We start from the raw sequence: 22,181 nt of genomic DNA on the forward strand, positions 1-22,181 counted from the left end.
GAGGGGGCGGTTTTCTGAGGGAAAGGATATTCAAGAGTCTTCTACAAAAATCACAAACACCCAGGATTTTTTCAGTCCTACTTATGCAAGTCTGCACATCTTTACATATGCAGCTCAGTTTGACTCTCCAACAACCTTCATCCCCTCAGAAGCAGAGAGAAGTTTTTCCAAGACACAAATAGCACTTAAATTCCACTTTCAACCAGTGGGAGTTAGATGTCTAGGTGTGATATGTGCCTTTTAAAATGCCCTTTCCCCATGCTACGTAGAGACCAAATTGTATGCTTGGGTTTGTACTATGGATACAGTTTTCCTACTGTGCCCATTACACTGAAATTTTGTTTGTGAGGCAAACAAACTTATGATCTCCATGTGAAAGTTTATAGTATCAGACAATTTAGACTTTTCGGGGGGGGGGGGTGTAAAGTTGTAACAGGGCACATCTGGGGAAAAGGGAAGCAGAGCCCTGTTCATACCCATCCCCATTACTAGCAGCATGTTCAAGATTCACCCAGACAGCGGTTCCTTCCAAAAGCCAAGCAGGGACCGTCTTCCATTTCTGGCCGTGCCAGAGAGACTGGGTGTACCAGGTGCCAGTGGCAGGGACCATCACTGAGGCCATCAGATTCCTCCGCAGGGCCGGAAAGCCACACCAGCCCTGATGCTGAGCAGCTGGCCAGCTATTTAGGGGCCAGTTACTGCCTCAGCAGGGACAACAAACCCCAGCTATGTGATGGAGATGGATCCTGATTGGAAGAAAGAGCCATCAGGAGACCATAAGCAGCTTTCAGGACTGAGGCAGACAGCAAAAAAAGTGGAGTGTCGGGCAGGCAAGGAGCAGCCAAGCTGCTCACCATTTTTTGTGCTCTTCTCAAATGGACTAACAGGCATTCCTGGGGCAAAGCCCAGCACCTTCAGCTAAGAGGCTGGGCATGGATAAGACTTTGTGTATTGATGTTAAAGGACTATAGATCCCTTCCGAGGGTCTGAGACTGAAGAGTGGATACCAAATGGAGGTCTGAGTCAGGAGTGCAGAGGCCAGAGGAGCCTGAAATGGGAGCTCCTAAGGCCCCATAACTAATCTAAAGTGCTTTAATCGGAGTTGAGACTGGCAGTGTTTGTTGCACTCCCCTTCGTGAATTGGGACGTCTCCGAGGCTGAACAACTCCTCCCATAGTTTTCCATCAAAGTCATAGCAGAAGAGATTAAGTGGGGACAGAAGCACCCTAATCTGGAGGCAGGGATGCAGTAGAGCCGCCCCCATTTACATCATGGTTAGCCATGTCACTGAGACAGACTTAGTTACTCTGGGAAGACAGCAATGACTCGGTGACAAAAGTATTTCCTGATAAATTCTTCCTTGCACTATTTCCAAAGAAAATCATGTTTTGTATAAAGACATTGCTTTTCAAGACAAAGTAAATATATGCAGATAGCTTCATAATTAAAACTATTAACACACTTTATGTAGCGGAGTTATTTTTATGCCTGTCAAGGGTAAGATTTAAACTACATACATTTTCTATACACTTTTTCCATTTCCATCTCACATTCCCCTTTCCTTTGAAACCTGCATCTCCTATTGGCTCTTTCCCAATGGTTTTCCTCTTTCTGCTTCTCAAGCTTGGCTGCTTTTCTCATTTTGTCTGTTTCTTCCATTGCTCCTTCCTTGCTAGATTGATGCACACACGGAGACTGAGTCGCACAAACGCAATCAGTGTCTGACATTTAGCACAGTGCATACACTACTATAGGAACTCAATGCAAAGCTTGCAAGACTCAGCAACCAGGCATGGTTAGCCAGGAGCAAAGTGTTCCAAGACGATCCCCTAGCAAGGGTTTAACTCTTCAAATTGTCTGACTACACAGTACCAGCATGCTGATGTGTGGTGAGGTTTACACAGCCGAGGAGACTGGAATAGCTCTGCTGAAAAGCTTGCTGCTATTTTTTAACCTGCCAGAACTGTTTACAGAGGGTGCCATAATGAAGAAGGTTTAGGTTATAACATTAAATGGAGGGAAAAGTTAGAAAGGCTAAAAACAGTCAAAACAATGACAAAGAAATCTACATTATCAAATGACTAAGTCAATATCCAGATAGGCTCTTCTAGACATTTTTAAACCCTATCATAAGCAATTTAAAAATTCACAGGCTTTGTTTAACCCTTGAGGAAACCAGGGATTGAAATTACATTAGTTTGAGATCCAAGGCTGGTTTTGTTCAGTTCTGGATCACAGCCAAAAAAAGCACTGCTAAACTAAGGGACCAGTGACAGTTTTAAAGTCTGATACATCAAGCCACTGGAGCTAAACGCTAATACTTTATACCACTGTGAGGCTTACTGCTTTATACAATTACATTTCTAGCACTAGTAGGCCCAAGATATCAGACCCAAAGATCATGTTATTTTGATTACCATCTTGCTTTCCCCCATTCCCACTTCAATTCCAATGAGATTTTTAGCAGCTAACATCTTACAAGCAACTAGAGATAGTTTAAGACGTTTCATAATTTGACAGCTGGGATTCAGTGCTTTCAGGTGTTATAAGCACTGGTTTTTGGTGGTTATGAGGTTCTAATATGATATCAGTATTAAAGTAGGAGAAAAGCAAGACTGTAATCAGACTGACAATCTTATGATCTCATCTGCCAGGGAAATAAATGCTTTGACTGAAGCCAAAAATAAATCAGGATCTGTGAAACTGTTTCAAGAACTGCTCTTGGATCACTGATTAGAAACAGGAAGCCAGTCCTTGAACATACTCTATCAAAGCTGAAAGACCCCCAAACTTAAACTCTCTCCTCCACCCAACACATTATTTTTTTTTTGTCAGATAGGGGTTGAGGGGCTGAAGGCCGAAGACAGACACACCAAAAAACTAACAGCTGAAACTGTCTCTTCTCTAGGGGAGCTATGAAGAAGCTTAGAGACAGCAACTCTGTCCAAGGGGCAGAACTTCCCGTGTCTTCCTTTTGTGGACTTGTGGCGCAACCAGGAGCAATCAAGTCCTCAGAAAGCAACAAACAGGCTTGGTGATAACAAAATTATCTACTCAGTAAACAAATAGCAAGGAATCTGGATGCACACCTCACTGGGGTATTTGACCCCAGCAGTCTTTCCTGCCCAGGGCAGGGGCGCTTGACCCGATGATCTCACAAGGTCCCTTCCAGCCCTAAACTTCTGTGAATCCTGTAACACCAGGGACAGTGAAAATAGCAGAACATTAACAAAAGTAATACTACACAAACAAGAGTAACAGTTCCTTCTCTCTAACCCCAACTCAAGACGGAGCAAATTAATTTAGCCACGAGCTCAGGTTACAGAGGCAGATGAGAACAACTTGGGGCAAGGTTTTAGTTGTTTTTTTATTTTATTTTAGGAGCACTATATAGTTCCTTTTACATGTTGGTCCAGGTCTCAAACACTACTGCAACACAAATAGCAATTATTGCTAGCTGTGGAAAAATTATGTTGACTTAAGTGGCCTAATTTCAACTCTTGATGTTCTTTGGCTTCAAACAAAACACCAACTTCACAGAATGCGTTGATATTATAAAAATGTCGTTCTTCTGCACTACAGCATGACCATCATGTTTTGCAATCAATTTGTCTTCTCAAAAAAAAAAAAATGTTTTATAAGTTTACCATGACATTTCAGTGACAACAGCACTAAGACTGCTAAGAAACAAACAAAAAAAGGGAGTAATTAAAAATAGGCAGAGAAGTGAACATCATGATACAATGACAAAATAATCCCCTCAATTTTCTTTGTAAACATACCACTAAAAGCCCAACGTTTACCATGGTAATACTAAATCAGACTGTATTATGGGAATGAGTTTATATGCAGATCTATACAATCGATACACTTGGCATATACGCCAAGTCTTCTCGTCATAGTAAATGACTAAACTGTCACACTCCATATTTTACACACAATCACATTCTGCTAACCATTTTCAGTATTTGAGTAGAAGAATTTAGCCCCCCAAAATTAAACTCAACATTAAATGGCAGAGACTGGTCTGCCTTTTTTGCATCTGCTCAGAATATTACTGAGGCAGCACAAGTACCAGCGTTTCTTGCAGGCTATCATACATGAATGGAACACACTCAAAATTGTCTTTATAATCCAGCCAGGACTTTCTAGTAATTAAATAATTGGACAAGCTATCTAAACAGACTGCACACCCCACATGAAACATCAGGTTATAGAAAATAAGTGGCACTAATGTTATTTGCAGACACAGAGAACATCATGGTGGGCAACTGTAACTTTAGTCTTAAGAAGGTGGTTAGCAACACCTACTGGTCATGATGAATACTGAACACGGTTACCAATACAATTTTTTTCTAAAAATCTAAACCTTTTATTACAGCTGAAATGCCTAGTTCAATTACTTAGTCATTACTGGCGCTGCTGATGCTTGAATGACATCTACAGAAAAATAATAAGAATTAGAGCTTCATAACATGTGTGAAGTGATGTGGACACATTCTGAACTATAACAAACGTCAGCCTAGGATGAAGTCTTACACTTTTACAAGTCGCCTTCTACATCATGCAATTCTTAAATTAACATTTTGGATATACTTTCCTCTCTGACAGGATAGGGAGTTGGACCAAACACTATTTACTAATAAAGCAGTGTTGAGCTGTGATGCCTGATCCTTTCAGTCCATTTCATCTGTCTAAAAATTAATGAGATGAAAATCATCTTTTGTAAACATGGTTCATTAGTTTTAGATGCTTATACTCAACTCAAACTTCCAGATTTCTTTATCAAGAAGATGCCCTGAATTACATTTAAGTATGGTACAACAACTATAATACCTGTATCCACTAACTGCATTCAACTTCTTAAATTTTTATCAAGGCCTTATTGGAAAAAAAGGCTTTGTAATCCTCGATATACTAGTCTTCTTCATTAGAAGTTTTCCTGGTTCTTATCCAACTGGGGAAATGATATCTTCTTGCTCCATGTGTTAAAAGGATTCCTACATTATTTATAAGGACTGCTATAATGTAACTCCTGGATCCAACTTGCAAGAGAGTTGCACATAAAAATGACCAACAAAACTTGCATAACTGCCACGATTTCAGTATGTGGTCCAGCTCTGGACTTCACTTCAGAACCAAACTGGCATTCTAATAGAGCTCTCCTTTTTTCCTACCTACAGATTACTGGTTCTCAAACATATTAGAATCAAGGCACCCCTTGGAAAATGTCAGCTCTTTTCATTCATTTTTGGAGTGCAGAACAATAATGGAGCAATTCTTCTGTTGCATTGAATTCAGAAAGACCACAGAAGATCAGAGTGCTTTTGACCCAATGGATTCTTATTTGCAGTCTCTGGGTTTACAGATGCTGCAGATTAGGTACCTCAAAATACGAATCCCCATATTACTACCCACTTTCGAAAGACCTGATTTAAGTACTGACGCTTCCCATAAAAAATGGTCCAGCTACATATGGTCCTTTTGTCTGGCACTTTCTGAAGTAGTTAACAAGCCTCCCAAAGAGATATTTTTACCATATTTACCCAACTGAACACAAGACAATGCTGGAAGTCATATGACCCAAAATAATTAGATTCTAAACGTGGGACATGTATACATTTATTATAATATTCCATGTATAGACTCTAATTATGATGTCTTCTTAAATCTGTCTTCCTCACCACACTACTGAAGGTGTGGGGAAAAAGGTGATGGGAGGGCAGTAATAGAACAGGAGATGGGAGACAGACAGTACAGAAGGCAGTAGGGGGCATGTGGTAGGGTGGACAGGAGGCCATAATGAGGCAAGCAGTGGGGGGGGGGACAGGAAGTAGGTGGCAGCTCATATGGAGGTAGTAGGGCAGACAGTGGCAAGCAACTTTCCCCCTCTGCCTCCTCTGCCCCCAAGCACTGCCCCCCCACACTGTTCTTGCCCCTGCCTCAGGCTACCCCACTTACCCCTCCCCCTCTTCTCCATTCCACACTGCTTCTGCATCCCATCTCCCTCACCAGCATCTCCTCAAGAACTGCCCATCCACCCTCCCACCCCTTACCTTTGCTCCTTGCTAGTAGGCTCCAATACTGCTGCAGCCTAGGGGCACAGCTCCAGCCCTGCCCTGAAGCAGTTGCTACAGGGCTGGACTGGAGCACATGCTCTGTGCTCTAGGCTGCAGTGAGAACAGAGCCTGCCAGTACAGAGCAAGGGTTAAGGAAGAGTATAGCAAAGAGGGAAAAAGAGAAAAATGGTGCAGAGGGAGACTGGGGACTACAGGGAAGGAGTAGTAGGGCACACAGAGGTAGCAGGGAGGAATGTGGCAGCTGTGGCTTCAGCTCCCACCCTAACCCCGGGTTGGGGCAGAAGGCACAGTAGCTGCCAGCCCCCCCACTGCCTTGTGCTTGAGTGAAAAGGTGAGGGGCTCCCCGTCCCTCCTACGTTAAATGGGGTGGGAAATCACATCTTCTAATTGAGTAAATAGAGTGATTCCTTGTCAATGTAAAGAAGCCTTTCAGCTCTGAATGGTATTTGAGCCACTATTTAAACTTTACTTTCAGTTGCTTTAACATGAGATTATTAAAATATCTGACAGACTAATGGTACATATCCATCTCTGCAGTCTAGGCAACAAAATAAAATGAGAAAACTGCGTGCCCAGGGCAGCTGAGGTCAACAGTGCAATTCCTTAGCATGTTTCTGGGAATATTACATTTATTCTAAACCAGTGATTAGCAATGGTTAACGAGTCGGGGCCTGAAACAACTCAGCTCAGGTCCAAGGTGGATTGGAATTTCCGATCTGGCTCCTGCTGCCACCACTACCACTTCTCTCTGCTGTCTGGCCAAGGTGTGGGCAAAGCACCCGCACTACCAAAATGCCACCAAAGCCTCCTAGGTCTGAAAACCAGATCAGGCCCACAGGCCATAGGATGCCACCCCCTGCTCTAAATAGTGCTAAATATATGGAAAAGACTATTTCTCATATTTTCTGATTCCAGATAACTACCCCGTCTTTCATCTTACTTAGTTTGCATGGTATATTATAGCTCAATCCATAGACCTGTATACAAACAGCAAGAAATATACTGTAAACCCAAATAAAAGTCAACAATAGAACAACAACCCAGTACATCATTTGTGGCAATACCCAAACAGGATTTATTTTAAGTTGACACTTAAGGGAAAGCAGTTTGTGTTCCTCTTCATACCGTGGAGATTTTTTCCCATATTGCAACATTTAGTCTCTCAGGAGTTATAGACCAAGTACTTGAACAGAACGGTACGCATGACATAATATGATATGCATTCTGTCCTCACACAATCAGCTTCAGAAGAAATAAACACCTCATTACAATTCTGTCCGTCAACTGTACTCTACAGTCTTCAGGACAGTGACTTTGTTCGGTTTGGGATATTTGTACCTAACCTATAGCATTACATAAGCTTGCAGGGAGACAATAAATATATGCAACTGTCAATATCAAAAGGGACAGTCAACTTATGTTGCACATGATTTAACCGCCTCGTATTAGCTAGCACTCTTTTATCTGAAACGGAGAAGGAAAAAAATGCCTCATACTGCCTTCCCACTATTATTATAATATGATAATTAACACTCATGATTACTGTAGCTGAGAGAAGAAACAATGTTTGGCAGAATTACGTATCACTGATTTCACAGACCTCTGTCCCTCATGCCCATGGAGGCCTGCACTGCACTGCCAGCTTTGCAGTGGACTTCCCCTGTTCCCTTAGAAAAGCTACATGAAAGCTTTCTGCTTTATCTGTGAAATGGGGATATTATGCCCTACCTACCTTAAGTACTGAGAGGCATAACACATTTATTTAATTATTCAGGGTTTCTAGAAAGTTGTACAAACACAAGCATTTTAACACTGTTTACTCTCTAAAACAAAGTGAAATAAGAGTCGAAATGAGTTCTATCATTTTGGCCACAACACTGTGCCTTATTTTTTTTAATGATGATTTAAAAGAATATTTGTATTTCACTGTTTGTGCAGTGCCCTTCCAGGTGTCTCATCAAGTGACTATGGGCAGCACAACTTGGATAACTTAATGTACAGAAGAAATATGTGAATGCTCAAAACCAAACTCCCTCTCTCCTCCCAAAGCAAAAAAACCAGTTAATAACGCACCTTCTTGAGATGAGACAATGGGTGGCATGTAATCAGGAATGTACTCTTTCCTTTCTTCTGCATCTTTACTTCCAGGCTGGGGAAACTGTAGGACATTGTTCTTGCTGACAGGAAATGAAGGGATTTGATGTGCAAATGTGACAGGTTCGATATTGTGTATATAATCTTCAAGCTCATGCAGGTTAACTCCCATGAGTTGGAAAGCATCACCTACATCGTCCAAAACTGGATCTGTGCGGCCATCTGCAACAAAAGGGAATTTGGGTAAGACTCTAATCTAATGCATTTTGTAACAAACGATACAAGCACCCTCAGTACACAGGAAGTTTCCCTTCTCTCTAAAGTAGCAGGACAAATATTAAGAATTAGTTTTAAAATATGTACTTTGATTTATTAATCTAGCTGCAGTTTGTATGTGGCTAAACAGAACATATCTGGCTAAAGATAAATATGAACTTTTAGGAGAGACTGCACTTTTTTATAGTGCCTTTAATTCAGTAGAACCTATCATGCTTTATAAACTAAAATCTACATTATTCACTTCACCCATAAGACAGAAGCAGCACTTAGATCAAATGCGGCAATATTACAAAACCAGTGAGGTCAGCAGTATCCCAATCAAACTACAAGGTGGAAATTTCAGTTAAAATGCCGTATTTCCTTATGATGCAGTTTGGACATGACACCAAAGCAACAGACTTTGCTTGTGAAAGGTGTCATGACGTTTCACTGGCCAGGCAGTCAGGACCTTGGGTTAATAACACATCCCAATAACAAAAGCAACATGCGTCCAACAACCAAGCCAAAACCTACTACCTTGTGACTCACCAGCACCACCTCCAGTACCTATTCCACAGCTCTCCCTTCAGTGTACTAGTCTGGTGTCCCCTGGTTCATTTTTTAAATTAAGGCATGAAGATTACAAGAATCAAACTTTTTGAACAAGTTCTAAAATACATAGTGGCTCTCTTTCATCATCATCCTCTTAACACTGATTGATAAATACATCAATAAGAACATTGCTATCTTTAGGTCCCTCACAGCCCATATTCTGTCTCCAACAGTAGCATATTCTACTAGATGCTTCTGTGGAAGGAGTAAGACACTCTTACAGTACAAAGGTAAGCAAGAATCTGCTCCCTGCCCCACCTTAGGTCTCATCACAACCTAATAGTTAAAATGTATTTCAAACCCTGGTGCATGTGGTTAATCTCCTTTTCAACATGTACTGGCATTTATTATTATAGTACTAAATAGTCATATCACCCACATAACTGTCCATAAATTACCATCTGTGCAATTCACCTCTTAACAATGAATTGACAGGTACTTACTTAACTGAAGAAGTATGGTTATGCTAGCTCATTCAGGTTAACCCTGTTACCAGGAACACATTGCTTACATCATCCCAAATAGGATCTAGATGGCCAGCTATGACAAAAAGGAATTTTAGTATGAACTGAGTCTGAAGAACTTCAAGGGATACTCAGTGTCAAGTGAGAGATTTGGTAATCAGAAGATTGCTTTTGTCTTTTAACTGTTCAGTTTTACTCCTGCTTTATTTCAGATAAAGCCTATGTAGAAAAGAGGGACTGGGCTTGATTTTGTCCCAGGTCTCTCAATAGAACAGTGAGTTACTCCCACACCTATTCTGTTTTCAATTACAACTTTGCAAGAAAGAAAAGCAATACAACCTGAACACTCTGCAGTCCCAGGAAATGAATGACACGCAAGAGAATCATTCAGAACAAAAGAATGATCTTGTGGTTAAGGCCGGGACTCTGACAGAAGGTGCTCAGTTCCTAGCTCTGCTATAGCTCCCCTTGTCTGACCTTTGGTAGATCACTTAGCCCGTTTCAATTCTGTCCATCTCTAAAATGGAGAAACTAGCTCCTCCCTCTCATCTTTTGCCCGACTTGCTTATCTAAGAATATAGGCACCTTAGGCTAAGGACTGTACCTACTTTAAGTTTGCATAATGCTTAGAATAAGGGAATGTTATTCTCCACCAGGCCCTATATGTGCTACTGTAAACACAAGTAGACACTAACTTAGTCTTGAGATTCCAGGCAAGTTGACTTCGATGCCAGTAAAAATTACATATTTTACTTGTGTACCCCAACCAAAAAAAAGTAACAAATCATTGACAATAAACAGGAAACCTGGAGCAGTTAGTGAAAGTGGTACTCCAAACTAAAAAAGAATTGATTTCAAGTACAAAAAGGCCAGTACAAGTTGGAGCTCACTGAATCAGATTTTTGACCCCTTACCAACTAACGAATGAAGTGGAAGAGAAGCAGTTCTAATTAGAACTTAGGGATTAAAAAAAATAGCAAAAATTGCTTCTTCCCAAGACTGTGCCCCTGGTATTGCAAGGCACTTCTGAAATCAATGGGACTATAGTAGCATGATTAAATATAAATGTCTTGTAAGCCATTATGTTCTTCAACATGTTGCACTTAATCAAGGCAAACACCTAGATTACTTGGCCACAGTGTCCTTAGGGCAGTGCTTCCCAACCTTTTCCTCAATATGAAGCCATTTATGATCCCATTTCCTCAGCACGGCTCCTCACTCCCAAGTTGCAGCCTCCTACCCCCCAGGTGCCCCTCACTTCTGACCCACAGCCCCATGGCTCTACCAGTGCCCCTCACTCCCAATCTGTAGCCCCCCACTCTCCCCATGTGCCCCAGGGCCAGGGGCTGCAGCCCCCTGCCCCTCTACCCCAGCAGCACCTGAGTCCTGACTGCTGCCTGCAGGAAGCAGCAGCTACTGAGGCTGAAGCATGGAGCCTGGCTTCCCACCAGTCTCCTCCCTTGTGGGCGGCACAGCCAGTATGCAGCCCGTGAGGAGGGGGCAGGATGCAGGCTGCCTACTGTGGGCTTGTGGCTCCATGTCCTGCTGCCCTTTCACCGAGCCTGTGCAACCCAGCAGGCAAGACCTGGCACGGGAAAGAGTGCTGCGTCGTACTGCAACCCCACCTGGGGTCATGACAAACAGTTTGAGAACCACTGCCTGGGCAGAGCGGGGAGGAGGGAGCCACAAAAAGAAGCAAAGGAAAAAAAAATACTTTTCAGCTTCCAGAAACAAAAACATATGAGCATGACTGGAAAAACATTAACATCAGGAAGGACATCTTCCCAAAAGCAGTTATGGAAGTCATCTGCCAGGAAAAGTAACAGAGAAGCAACGAGCACAAATGCATGTAAGGAAGTGTCACATATCCCATATTTACCTGAATCCAAGATGACTCTGAATTTAAGATGACTCTCCACTAATTAATTCTATACATGGACAATTTATGAATTTGTAGTAATTTTCCATGTATAGCATTTAATTAAACTTGTCCATCTCCCCCAAGAGCACAGAAACCAGTGGCAGGGGGCCAAGTGGTAGAGAAGTCATGCAGTTTGACCCCTGCCCCTCACACACACCTTGCTCCCTGCCCCCCACTATCACTTGCCCTCTCCTGACTGCCCCCTAGCTACCTGCCCCTCCAGCACCTAGCCTGCTCCCAGGGCCTTCCTCTCCACCTGGCCCCCCATGCTGCCTGTCCCCAACACAGGCTCTGCTTTCCCACCCCTCCGCCACCTTTCCCCCTGCCTACCCCTCCAAGAAGCTCCAGCCCGGACTCTAGGGCCCAGCCAGAGTTGCTACAGCCATATCAGCTAATACTTGGCCAGGCTGGGGCTAAAATAAACACAGGCCCCATGCTGGAGCCAGAGAGAAGGTAAGCAGCAGCAGGAGGTGTGGGAGGAGGCGGAGGCAGAGGCAGCAGCAGGGAGCAAACACAGGGGCAGAGGTGGCAGGAGGGCAGCTGCAGCTTAGCCCTTGACCCCAGATCAGGGCTGAGCCAGACCTGCAGGAATCCCCTGCTGCTTTGTACTCAAATGCAAGATGATAGGTAGGCACTTGCACCCCATGTTAAACTGGGGATAAAGCCTCATCTTCTATTTGAGTACACATGGTATATTTATCCAACATTCGAAAAGGGTCTATATAAAGATACTTCATACTCCATTACATGAAGGTTTGCTTCCAAAGAGGCAACAATAATTCATAAGGCTGCCAAAAAGTAGGTTAGCCCAAATATAAAATAATCTTGGGACTTGTGGAAGTATAATACAAGTATATTTATCATAGGAAAATAAGGCTGGAAGAGATCTCACAAGTTCATATAATCTAGCCCCTTTCTCAGGGCAAGATTATCATTCACCTTGACTTAAGGGAAGATGTCATCAGGAAAGAGAAATAACTTATACAGTACATAAAAATAGTTTTCCAGCTTATTTATATTAGGACTTGAATTATACAATAAAAATGAATCCTCTCAACTTAAAGAGGTGTAAAGTATATTTTTTGGTGCCATATGAATCAATTGCTTCTCCTGACCAATTCTTCAGACTTTACAGTCATATTTAAACATTCTCTTTGTTAATGTTTCTCTTTCTTCTGTGGTGCTCAAGACCCACTATAGCAATACGGGAAACTAACCACTCTAAGAAAACAGTGAATCAGACTACATGAGTTGCTAAATTATATTAAAAATAAATATAATGAAAAAATAGCTTTCTTTTTTAATTTTTAAGTTGTATTCTTAAGTGTTAAAGATCGTTTGTGAGTAAAAATTCAAAGTTGATGGTTTAACCAGCTATACCAATCTCTTAACTTCCTTTGAGGCTGGTATTATCTTTACTTTGCAAATGTGGAAACTAAAACATAGGTGAGGGGATGCATCAAATGCCACTAAATGGCAGAATAAAGCACAGAAAAAAAGTATAACGGGAGGTCCTGACTGCCAGCCCCAAGACAATTTCCCCAGAACTCACTGCCTGTACCTTCAGGGCTTGAAAAAATAGCTCACCAGGAAAAGTTACCTTTACTGCCAATTTCAGCCAAATTTCAGCTTCCTTTAAAAAAGTAAAGTTTTAATTTTGGGAGCTATATTGCTTTTATAGACTAATTAATTATTAACGTACGCAGATCCACAGGGTAGCTCGCATGCAACTCCAAAGCCTCTGCTCCTACCACTACCACTGACAAAGAGAAATAAAGTATCACGATACTGGCAAGACTCACTGACACAACAGCTAATTGGAAAGCTGTGGGAGAACTGGTGTAATTATGTCAAATTCCACCAATCAAAGCCTGAGGAACAGAAAAGCATCTGAGGACAGGTCTACCTGAGGAAAAGTGACTGGGACCATAATAGCAGTATAACTATATGCAAGTGGAAAGATTATGCAGAAATATGGTATCCACATGGAGAGTTGCACCATTTTTGTTCTACTGGTCAGCTTCCCCTGTAGACAAACCTTAAGCATTTAGAGGGAAGAATCATCAAAATACAGAGTGAGGAAGAGCTGAAGTAACAGATACTGTCTTCCTTTTTAAGTACACGGTTAGACATAATGTAGAGAGAACAATCTAATAAAATTCAGCTAATTATATTATCATGAAGAAGCAAATGAATCACCATAACCTGCCCATACATAACCTGCCAAATTTTATAGTTTCTAGTCCAAATCCTAGAGGTGTTCAATTTCTTCAAAGAGACAGCTGACAGACAAAAGAAGATAGACAGAAAACAGTGTTTGCAAAACTACCTATTTTCCCTAATGACTGAACTGTTTTTCCTGAAATTTCCAAAAAATTCAGCCTGAAGCAATATGCACATACAAAAAAAAAAGTCTACTAGAATTGGGCTATCACCTTTACTCATGACTTACAACAGTGAGAATAACTGTTCAAAAAGAAGAACATACAGGAAAGCTACAAATTGCACACAAAAAAAAAACAAAACACACCAAGGGGAAAAAAGCTTTTTCCATGTAGCTGCTGAAATAGACATGGAGGGAATTTTTTTCTAGCAGTTACAGCATGAAATTAGAAGTAATGCCGTATTGGTTTCCAGCTTTACCGGACTCAGGGGCTGGATCCAGATGTGCAAGCATGTGTGGTTTGTGGTGCCACAAACCTCTTTGGGGGGCATGCATGTTGCACATTAAATGGTATGGGGCGCTGCTACAGTGCAGGGGCAAAATTTGTTACCATGATTTCCCAGTAACAAATAAAAGCCCTGGGGAAAAAAAGCAGCACAAAGCATGCTTAACAGTCCTGTGCCAGGACAAACACAGAGATGAGGGAGCCCAGAGCTGCCTCCTCCCCCATCGCAACATGCTGCAGAGCCGCCACGCTGAGGCACCTGTACCGCTCCAGCCAGCTGCTCCCTGGTTGATTGGGGTGCAGTGTGGCTTGAGATGGGGAAGCAGGGACTGGAGGGAGCTGCCTGCTCCCCCATCTCAAGCCACACTACACCTCAGCCAGCGGGGGCACAAGGTGCCTCAGCATAGGGGCTCCACGTGCTCAGAGTAGTCCCCCACTGCCTGCTCCCCCATCTTGAGGCAAGCTGCACCCCAGCCAGGCAGAGAGCGGCTCCCCCATGTCCACATGCCACCCCTGGGGGGCTGGGGCACAGGGTCCCTCAGCATGGGGGATGCCTGCCAGCTACCTCCACGCTGACACACCCTGTGCCCCAGCCAGGTCCCCCCTGCAGCACATGGAGCAGCGGGTCAGTGTGTCCTGCTGCAAACCACACAAGCAGGGGTGTGCACTGCAGCATAAAGTAGCTGCACAAATTTGTGCTGCTGCAAATGCATGCCCCTGCTCATGTGGATGCTGCGAGTATGTCTAAGCAAATCACTTCTCCAAGCTCATAGTGAAGCACTGCTACCCATGCCAAAGAAGAAAAGTGACATTCTTCTCTCTGCTGTTCATATATACTGCCTCAAAACCCATGTGCCATGAAAACAGCTACATTACCAATACAAAAGGACTTATCTAAGATAAAGGAGTGTGCAGCAATGTAACATGTTAATGTAATTACATCATTGCAACCATCCCAAACATGAACTAGCATCACCATCCCAAACACATACTAGCAATGTATGTGAAATCCAGCTTTAAAGATGCCACCACAACAAATCCAGAAAGCAATACACCTATAGCTATCACCATTACAATTCAGGATGTAACAATGATAAATACATATAAGCCTCCAAATGCCATATGGATTCCAAGCACCAGTACTTTTTAATGCATATATAAGTGATCTTCCTGTCACCACTAGCTGGAAATTTGGCTATGCCGATGACCTGGTGCTTACTATTCACAGAAGTCCAGACAGATCTTTGCAAAGACCTCAAGCTACTTGAAGACTTTTTCACATGTTGCACGCTCCACCCAAATCTGAGGAAAACTGTCATCATGTCATTTCATCTAAACAATGCCCATGCTGACTAGAAATTTGCCATCACTTTCTGTGTAGAATAGATGAAGCATGAAAAGTTCTCAGAATACCTTGGTGTAATCCTTGATCACACCCACACCTTTTGTGACATCTATGGAACATTGTTAAAAAACCTGAAAGCACGAGTTAATCCTGTGCAGAAATTGGCCAGAACGACATAGGGAGCAAACGCAACCACGCTCTGAATGGCCACCCCAGCACTTGTTTTTCTGCAGCAGAATATTGCTTCCCGGTCTGCAACAAAAGGTGCACGCAAAGATTGTTGATACACAGTTAAATGCAGCTATGGGCATTATATCAGGAATACTTCCAGCCCTGGGAAACATTGCTCCCCCGCAGCTCTGCTGAGATGCCACATGCATGAGTGAATACCTTAAGGCCATCGGTAATGCAAACCTCCCAATCAACGAGGACATCACTACACCACCACAAGACAGGCTCAAATCTAGAAAATCCTTTTGGAAATACACCAAGAAGCTCTATGATGACAACAAGAGCACCGAAGAACAAGACAGGGAAGCCTGAGCAAATACCAACCTGCCGCATATATACACTGTCAGCAACCCTACAATCCCTCAGCCAGGATTTGACCTACCAAGAAAGATCTGGTCCTCCCTGAATTGTATCCAGACACTTCATGGAAAATGTGGACACCTAACTACATAAATGGAGAATCAATGAGAGTCCAGGTTGCAAATGTGGTGTGATTTTTCAGATGGTGCAACACATTGTGAACGACTGCCCAATTAGATTATTTAATGGTGATCTAAAAATCAATCCATGCAGCTACCCCTGAACCAGTTGAATAGTTATCAGATTTAGACGTTAACCTATGAATGTTGTAATCCTAAAATGTCATATGAAAGAGGAAAAAGTGCAAGCATCTAATGTCTAGGTCAAAACGAGGCTTGCACTAGTGCATCTTACATGACTAGCTTTTTAGAGTAAGTTGCATTAGTTTGGTGCATTTACACTGTGGGTGTGTATCAGTGTAATTACATCTCGGACAAAAAAAATCCCTCTCTACTACACAGGACACAGTTGCATGATAGTTCAATACTAGTTCACTGTACCACCTACATTTTGGTAATGTGACCAGAAGTCTGCTTCACTTCAGGGTGACCTTATATACACCAAATAGAAAGCAGAACAATCTTTAATTGCTGGCAACCAAAAAGAAATTAGACAACTTTAAAATAAAACATGAGAGGTAACAGGATACATAAAGAAAAGGTACAGCAACACCAGAGCAGTCTTTTCTAGTCAAGTTTTAACCTTGGTGAGTGTCACAGCCATAGATGTAGGGTTGGAAGGGACCTTGTAGATCTTCTAGCCCGACCCCCTGCCCTGGGCAAGAAAGAAAACTGGGCTCAAATGATCCCAGCCAGGTAAACATTGAGCCTCCCATTAAAGACCCCCAGAGTAGGAGCCATCACCACTTTCCTTGGTGGAAACAGCACTCACTTCAACACTGAAGAACTTTAGTATTTCTTACTTCTAGTAACAAATAAGTGCTTAGACTGCACCTCCCATACATTTATAATCTGAATAGTCAACTTCTTATTAGAAGTGGACCAATACATCAATCCATATCATATCAGCACCAATAAAAGGAAAATGGATGTCATCAGCAATCAGCTGTTTTTGGCTGATGTGGCCAATAATGTTGCCGATAAATGCCACATGCATGCGCAGCCACAGCATGCATGCGGCCAGCCCAGAAGTTTGGAGAGCAGCGTCTGGCTGGTAAGTCTGTTGTGGGGGAAGGAAAGGAAAGAGGGATGGAAGGAAAGGAAAGGAAAGAGGGATGGAAAGGAAGGGATTGAAGCCCCTGTGGTGACGGAGGGAGTGGGGCTGGGCGCAGGACAGAGCCGCGAGTGGCTCATCCAGGGGGCGCAAGGATGGGCGACTCCTGCTGTTCCACTCACCCCTAGGGGAGCCATGGGGAGAACATGCCCCCCTGAATCTGTGCGTGGGGTAAAAATGGTACCAGTCTCTTTCCAGCAGGGTGGCTGGGCCATGGCTGTGCTTGGGGCAGGTGGCGGCAGTGCTGGGGGGGGCTATAGGGTGCCCCCCTCCCAGGGCCATCGCCACCTGCCCCAAGCACAGCCCCAGCCGAGCCCTGCCGGGAAGAACCCAGTGCTGCCCCCAATGCATATGTCTGGGAGGCCCATGCCTCCCATGGTTCACCTGGGGGGGCGTGCAGAAGAAGCCACTCTCCCCCCATACAGCCCCCAGATGAGCTGTTCATAGCTCTGTCCCACACCCAGCCGCAGCCCTAGCCCCACTCTGTCCCTCACTGCAGGGGCCTCGACCTGCCACCCCACCTCCTTTCCCCCACAACAGACTTACCAGCCAGATGCTGCTCTCCAAGCTTCCAGGCTGCATATTGGCAATCAGATCAGTATCAGCTGATATAGCTCATTAATAATCGGCCATCGGTATGGGTCCCAAAAAATTTTTAATCGGTTCACCCCTACTTCTCATGTAAAAGCGAAGTCTTAAGAATATAAAAAAAATTTAAAAGATCACTTTAAATCAAGATAATGAACTCAGTTTAATCTAATATTCTGACTCTATTCTTCAGAGGAAGACAAAAAGTCTAGGTGACATCTTTATATATACTACCGAACACATAATGACAGACAGTCAGCAGACACATTGGAGTAGGTGGTTAACAAAATATTATTCCGTGCTCTATTTTAGAGCAAATAATCACGGTCCTCTTTGTTTATAAAATTCTCCATGAACTTACTTTAGTTTGCACTCCAGACTCTGGGTCACTTTCACACTGAAATAATCCACTCTAGTAATAAACTCTAGCAATGAAAATTAACACACTCCAAAGTTTTTAACAATGGAACAGAAAAAGGAAAGCTGATTCCACTGTGCAAGTTGTCTCACTGAACAAAAATGACACTGCCCAAGACCAATTCACTTAAATTGAAACCTTACTAAATTTACAAATATCTAAAGCAAATTACTCTTTCCATCAGGAAACACCAATGGGCAGGACAACATTTAAGCAATGCGCACAGCAAATGAGGCAGGACGATGTAAATACTCTTATCTCAATCACAGTACACATTTTAGAACAAAATATTGAACATATACCAAGCTGTATTCTTGTGGATCTCCTAAATACCCAGTTCTGTCCTGCAGACCTTGCAAACTGTGTGGGAAAGGAAGATTTACTGGCATCTAAACCAAAGACTCTTCTCTACCTTTTTTCTTTACAGCACTCAGGAAACTGAAACATCTAGTGCTTCTGGGACACTAAGCTCTCAAAAGACAGTTAATATCTGAGTTAAGGTTCATTAGGTTCAAAACTAATCTTTCATTATTCAATCCAATGTTATTTCTCAAACACAATGCAAAATCATGCAAGTTAGAAATCTCAAGATGGCATGTTTAAATCAGTCATTTATATATACTTCACTAATCTGAGTACCATGAGAGTCCACAATGTGCATTTTAAACTCCGTTTTTTGTATGTAACAAATTCTCCTAACACATTCTGAAACATTTTCATGATATGGACCACATCTTTGGAGAGCCACAAGGAAGCTGCTACTTGACTAATTTCCCCTTCTATTGACAGCTATTGCACTCATAGAAGAGTAACACCAGTTGAGCAAGCATCAAGCAAGAGTCCTAAGTATAGCTCTCTTTTGTTCCGAAATGCAGTGATTGAGATAACAGTACTCGCAATGACCTGCCTCATTTGTTCAGCATCTCTTTTCATGTGATATAACAGTGAAGCAGAAGATCTAACACAGATGTAAAAGCCATCAATTTCTTTTCTAAGTGAAAGAATGTGGACCTCGATGATGTCGCTATAAAACAGAATAAACTGTTCCCAGGAAAGCCACCCCAATGACTCGATTAAATCTATTCTGTTTATATGTGCACAGAGTCCTCTACCTCGGCTACCAACGCCACTATTGAACTCATCACTGAACATGAAGCTTAGTAGTTTCCAGCTAACACATCACCAGTCATGACTCTACCAATTGGAAATCAGTTAATATTACTGATTCTATGTAAAAGCCATGATAGAATCCACCTTTCTCGCAGACGGGTGCTGGTTTTATATAGTAAAAAGCAGTAACAAATTATTTTTGGCAGTGCAAAGCAAGCAAGTCAAAAAGCACCTAGATCTATTGAGTAATAAACAGCCTTTTTTACAGCCACTTCTAAAAACATCATCACAATGCGAGGCACATAATACAACAAATATTGTACCACATGTACAACATATGGCTTCTTACAGGAAAGCAATGCTTATGTTGCTATTCTGTAACGTCTACAACTCCTTCCCTCCAGCCACAAAGAAGTTATGGCTATTTCCCAGCTTTTAGTAAATCCTCAGGCAGCCAAATAGCAGATACTATAGCATCCTCTACTCATCCTGCCACTCCATACATACCACACCTCTGGGTCTCAAGAATCTCCTGGGAGCTGTGGCAACATAATCCCAGTTTTCAAGTTTAGGTTGTTTCAAACCCTTAGATCTTGGGCAGGATTCAGTGGTATCTCTGTCACAGTTAAGAAGGTACAGCTCTCCCTCTCCAAATTCATATAAATAATACCAACCATAACAGCTCTGACCCACTCTGCTGGTATCCAAGCCCCTCTTAACTCATAACCTAGTTCTCTCTAGTCTCCTAGGGAGATAGATATTTATACAGAATTAATTTTGGATCTAGATGTGGAACTCTCCACTTTGGCAGCTGCACTGGTAAAAGTCCCCCTGTACCAGCCGCATAAATGGTTTATTACTATAAAATGAACAAACTCTCTCCAGTGGTGGTGCAATCACCTACCCTGGAAATCTTCAAGAGGAGACTGGATGGCCACCTTGCTGGGGTCACTTGACCCCAGTTGTCTTTCCTCCCTGGTGCAGAGGGGCTGGATCTTGCAAAGTCCAATGATCTTGCAAGGTCCCTTCCAGCCCTTTACAATCTACGAATCTATGTCAATAGTATTGCCCACCCCCAGTACAGACTTACACTGTCTTATATCAGTTCTGGTCAGTCCCAGCAGGCAGTCAAAAACACATGGATCCCAGGCTCCCCAGTTATCAAAATCAGATTCAACAAGTTCACAGAAGCAGTGAAACCTATAATCCCCACAGTCCACAGTTCAGTAACACTTGTCACAGTAGGTAATCAGCCCTGTAATCCCAACCAACCCCGGTCTCACAATAGCAGTCATATATTAAGCAAATCATGTTACTCCTAGTCCTGTCAGGTACCAAGCACCCACAAATCTACTGGTTAGCAGCAGAAAACTCTGGCCCACAGAGCCTGCAGTGGTATTTCTAGACCGTCTTCCTCCATACGTTAGGCTTGCACTGTAACAACGTCACCTGCTCCCAACCACCCTGCACTTACAGTTTGCTATAACAGAGACGGCTTTGACATCACTCCCAAGACCCACTGAGTTCAAAGCAGCAGTGACAGCCAAGCTACTTTCATTCCCACAGCTACCCCAGGCCCCACAGGGGCAGCAGTGGTGGTACCACCCTTGCCAGGCCTCTTCCTTTTCCCCAGTACCTTTCTTAGGGATCCCAAGCCAACAGCTCCCCCTGAACTCTCAGAGCTCATGAAGGCTGCTACGATGCTCGTGATCCCGAGCTGCTGGCTATGCTGACAGCTACGCTCACACCCACTCCCCACAAGCCTGACAGTGACACCGGCAGCCCCAGCTCCCCAGGCTGGTCTCTTCACCCCACTCTCAGAGGGGGTAACAGTGCTAGCAACCCCTGGCCCCAAGCTTCCCTCGCCTCCCTCTCCAGCACTTGTCTGGTAACAACAGTGACAGCCGCAGTGGCCTCATCCCCCCTCACTCGCAGAAGCAGCTTCACTGATTCCCACTCTCAGTTGCTGCAGGCAGCCCTGGACACCCTCCCAAGACACCCTCCCTCCAGTCATGGACCCAGCAGCAAACAGTCCCCAGGTCTCCCCCAGCCTTTTGCTGTCACAGCCCTGCCAGGGCAACAGCAACCCTCATGGCCCCCCTGCCCAGGACACCCACTCCCCTCCAGCCTGGCTGCAGCACGAGCAGCCCCATTCCCCCACTGCCCTCCCCAGCTCCCAACCCGGTCCCCATCATCCCAACAGCACACAGGCGAGTCGCACAGGCAGCCCTGACCCCGCAGGTCCTCACACATCCCCGGCTCTCACAGGGGCAGCGCCAGCACCAGCCACCCCCAGTCACAGGGGGCACCTCCTCTCAGGCACAGTCCCCCCACCCCCACAGGGACACCTCTAGCACCAGGGCCCTCACCGCACGGGGCAGTCCCCCCCCCAACACAGGGGCAGCCTCAACCACACCCCTCCCCCCACAGGGGCAGCATAAGCCCCTCCCACAGATGCTGCCTCAACCCCCTCAACACAGGGGCGCAGCCTCCCCGCCCCCAACACAGAGGCACCCCCACAAACACAGGGACATGCTCAACCCCAGCCCCCCCACACAGGGGCACCCCCCACCCCATGGCCGCCTTCCCGCGGGCCGGTGCGTGCCGGGCACTCACAGAGCTCGCAGTAGCGGTGGCAGCCGCGGCCCAGGCGCTGCAGGTATCGCTGCAGCACGTCGGTGAGCAGGTCGCAGGCCGAGAGCTGCACCGAGTCCCAGCCCAGCGCCTGGCAGATCTGCGCCACCGACACGCGCAGCAGCCACCGCGAGTAGCTCTCGCACATCCCGGCGGGGCGGGGC

At 44.1% G+C, this 22,181-nt stretch overlaps 1 protein-coding gene across 1 annotated transcript in view; it reads right to left on the reverse strand.

The window, feature by feature from the left end:
- The window catches only part of TAF3 (TATA-box binding protein associated factor 3), a 153,224-nt gene extending 131,049 nt beyond the window's left edge, over nucleotides 1-22,175 (reverse strand). The window contains exons 1-2 of the mRNA XM_019543739.1: nucleotides 22,000-22,175; nucleotides 8,154-8,396 (exon numbers count right to left, since the gene is read on the reverse strand). Of these exons, the coding sequence (XP_019399284.1) occupies nucleotides 8,154-8,396; nucleotides 22,000-22,165 (409 nt within the window). The 5' untranslated portion in view covers nucleotides 22,166-22,175. The remainder of the gene's footprint in view (nucleotides 1-8,153; nucleotides 8,397-21,999) is intronic.
- Between the last annotated feature and the right edge of the window lie 6 nt (nucleotides 22,176-22,181).

This window comes from Crocodylus porosus, unplaced genomic scaffold, assembly GCF_001723895.1.
Source record: "Crocodylus porosus isolate Cpor-Errol unplaced genomic scaffold, CroPor_comp1, whole genome shotgun sequence".
Classification (NCBI taxonomy): Eukaryota; Metazoa; Chordata; order Crocodylia; family Crocodylidae; genus Crocodylus; species Crocodylus porosus.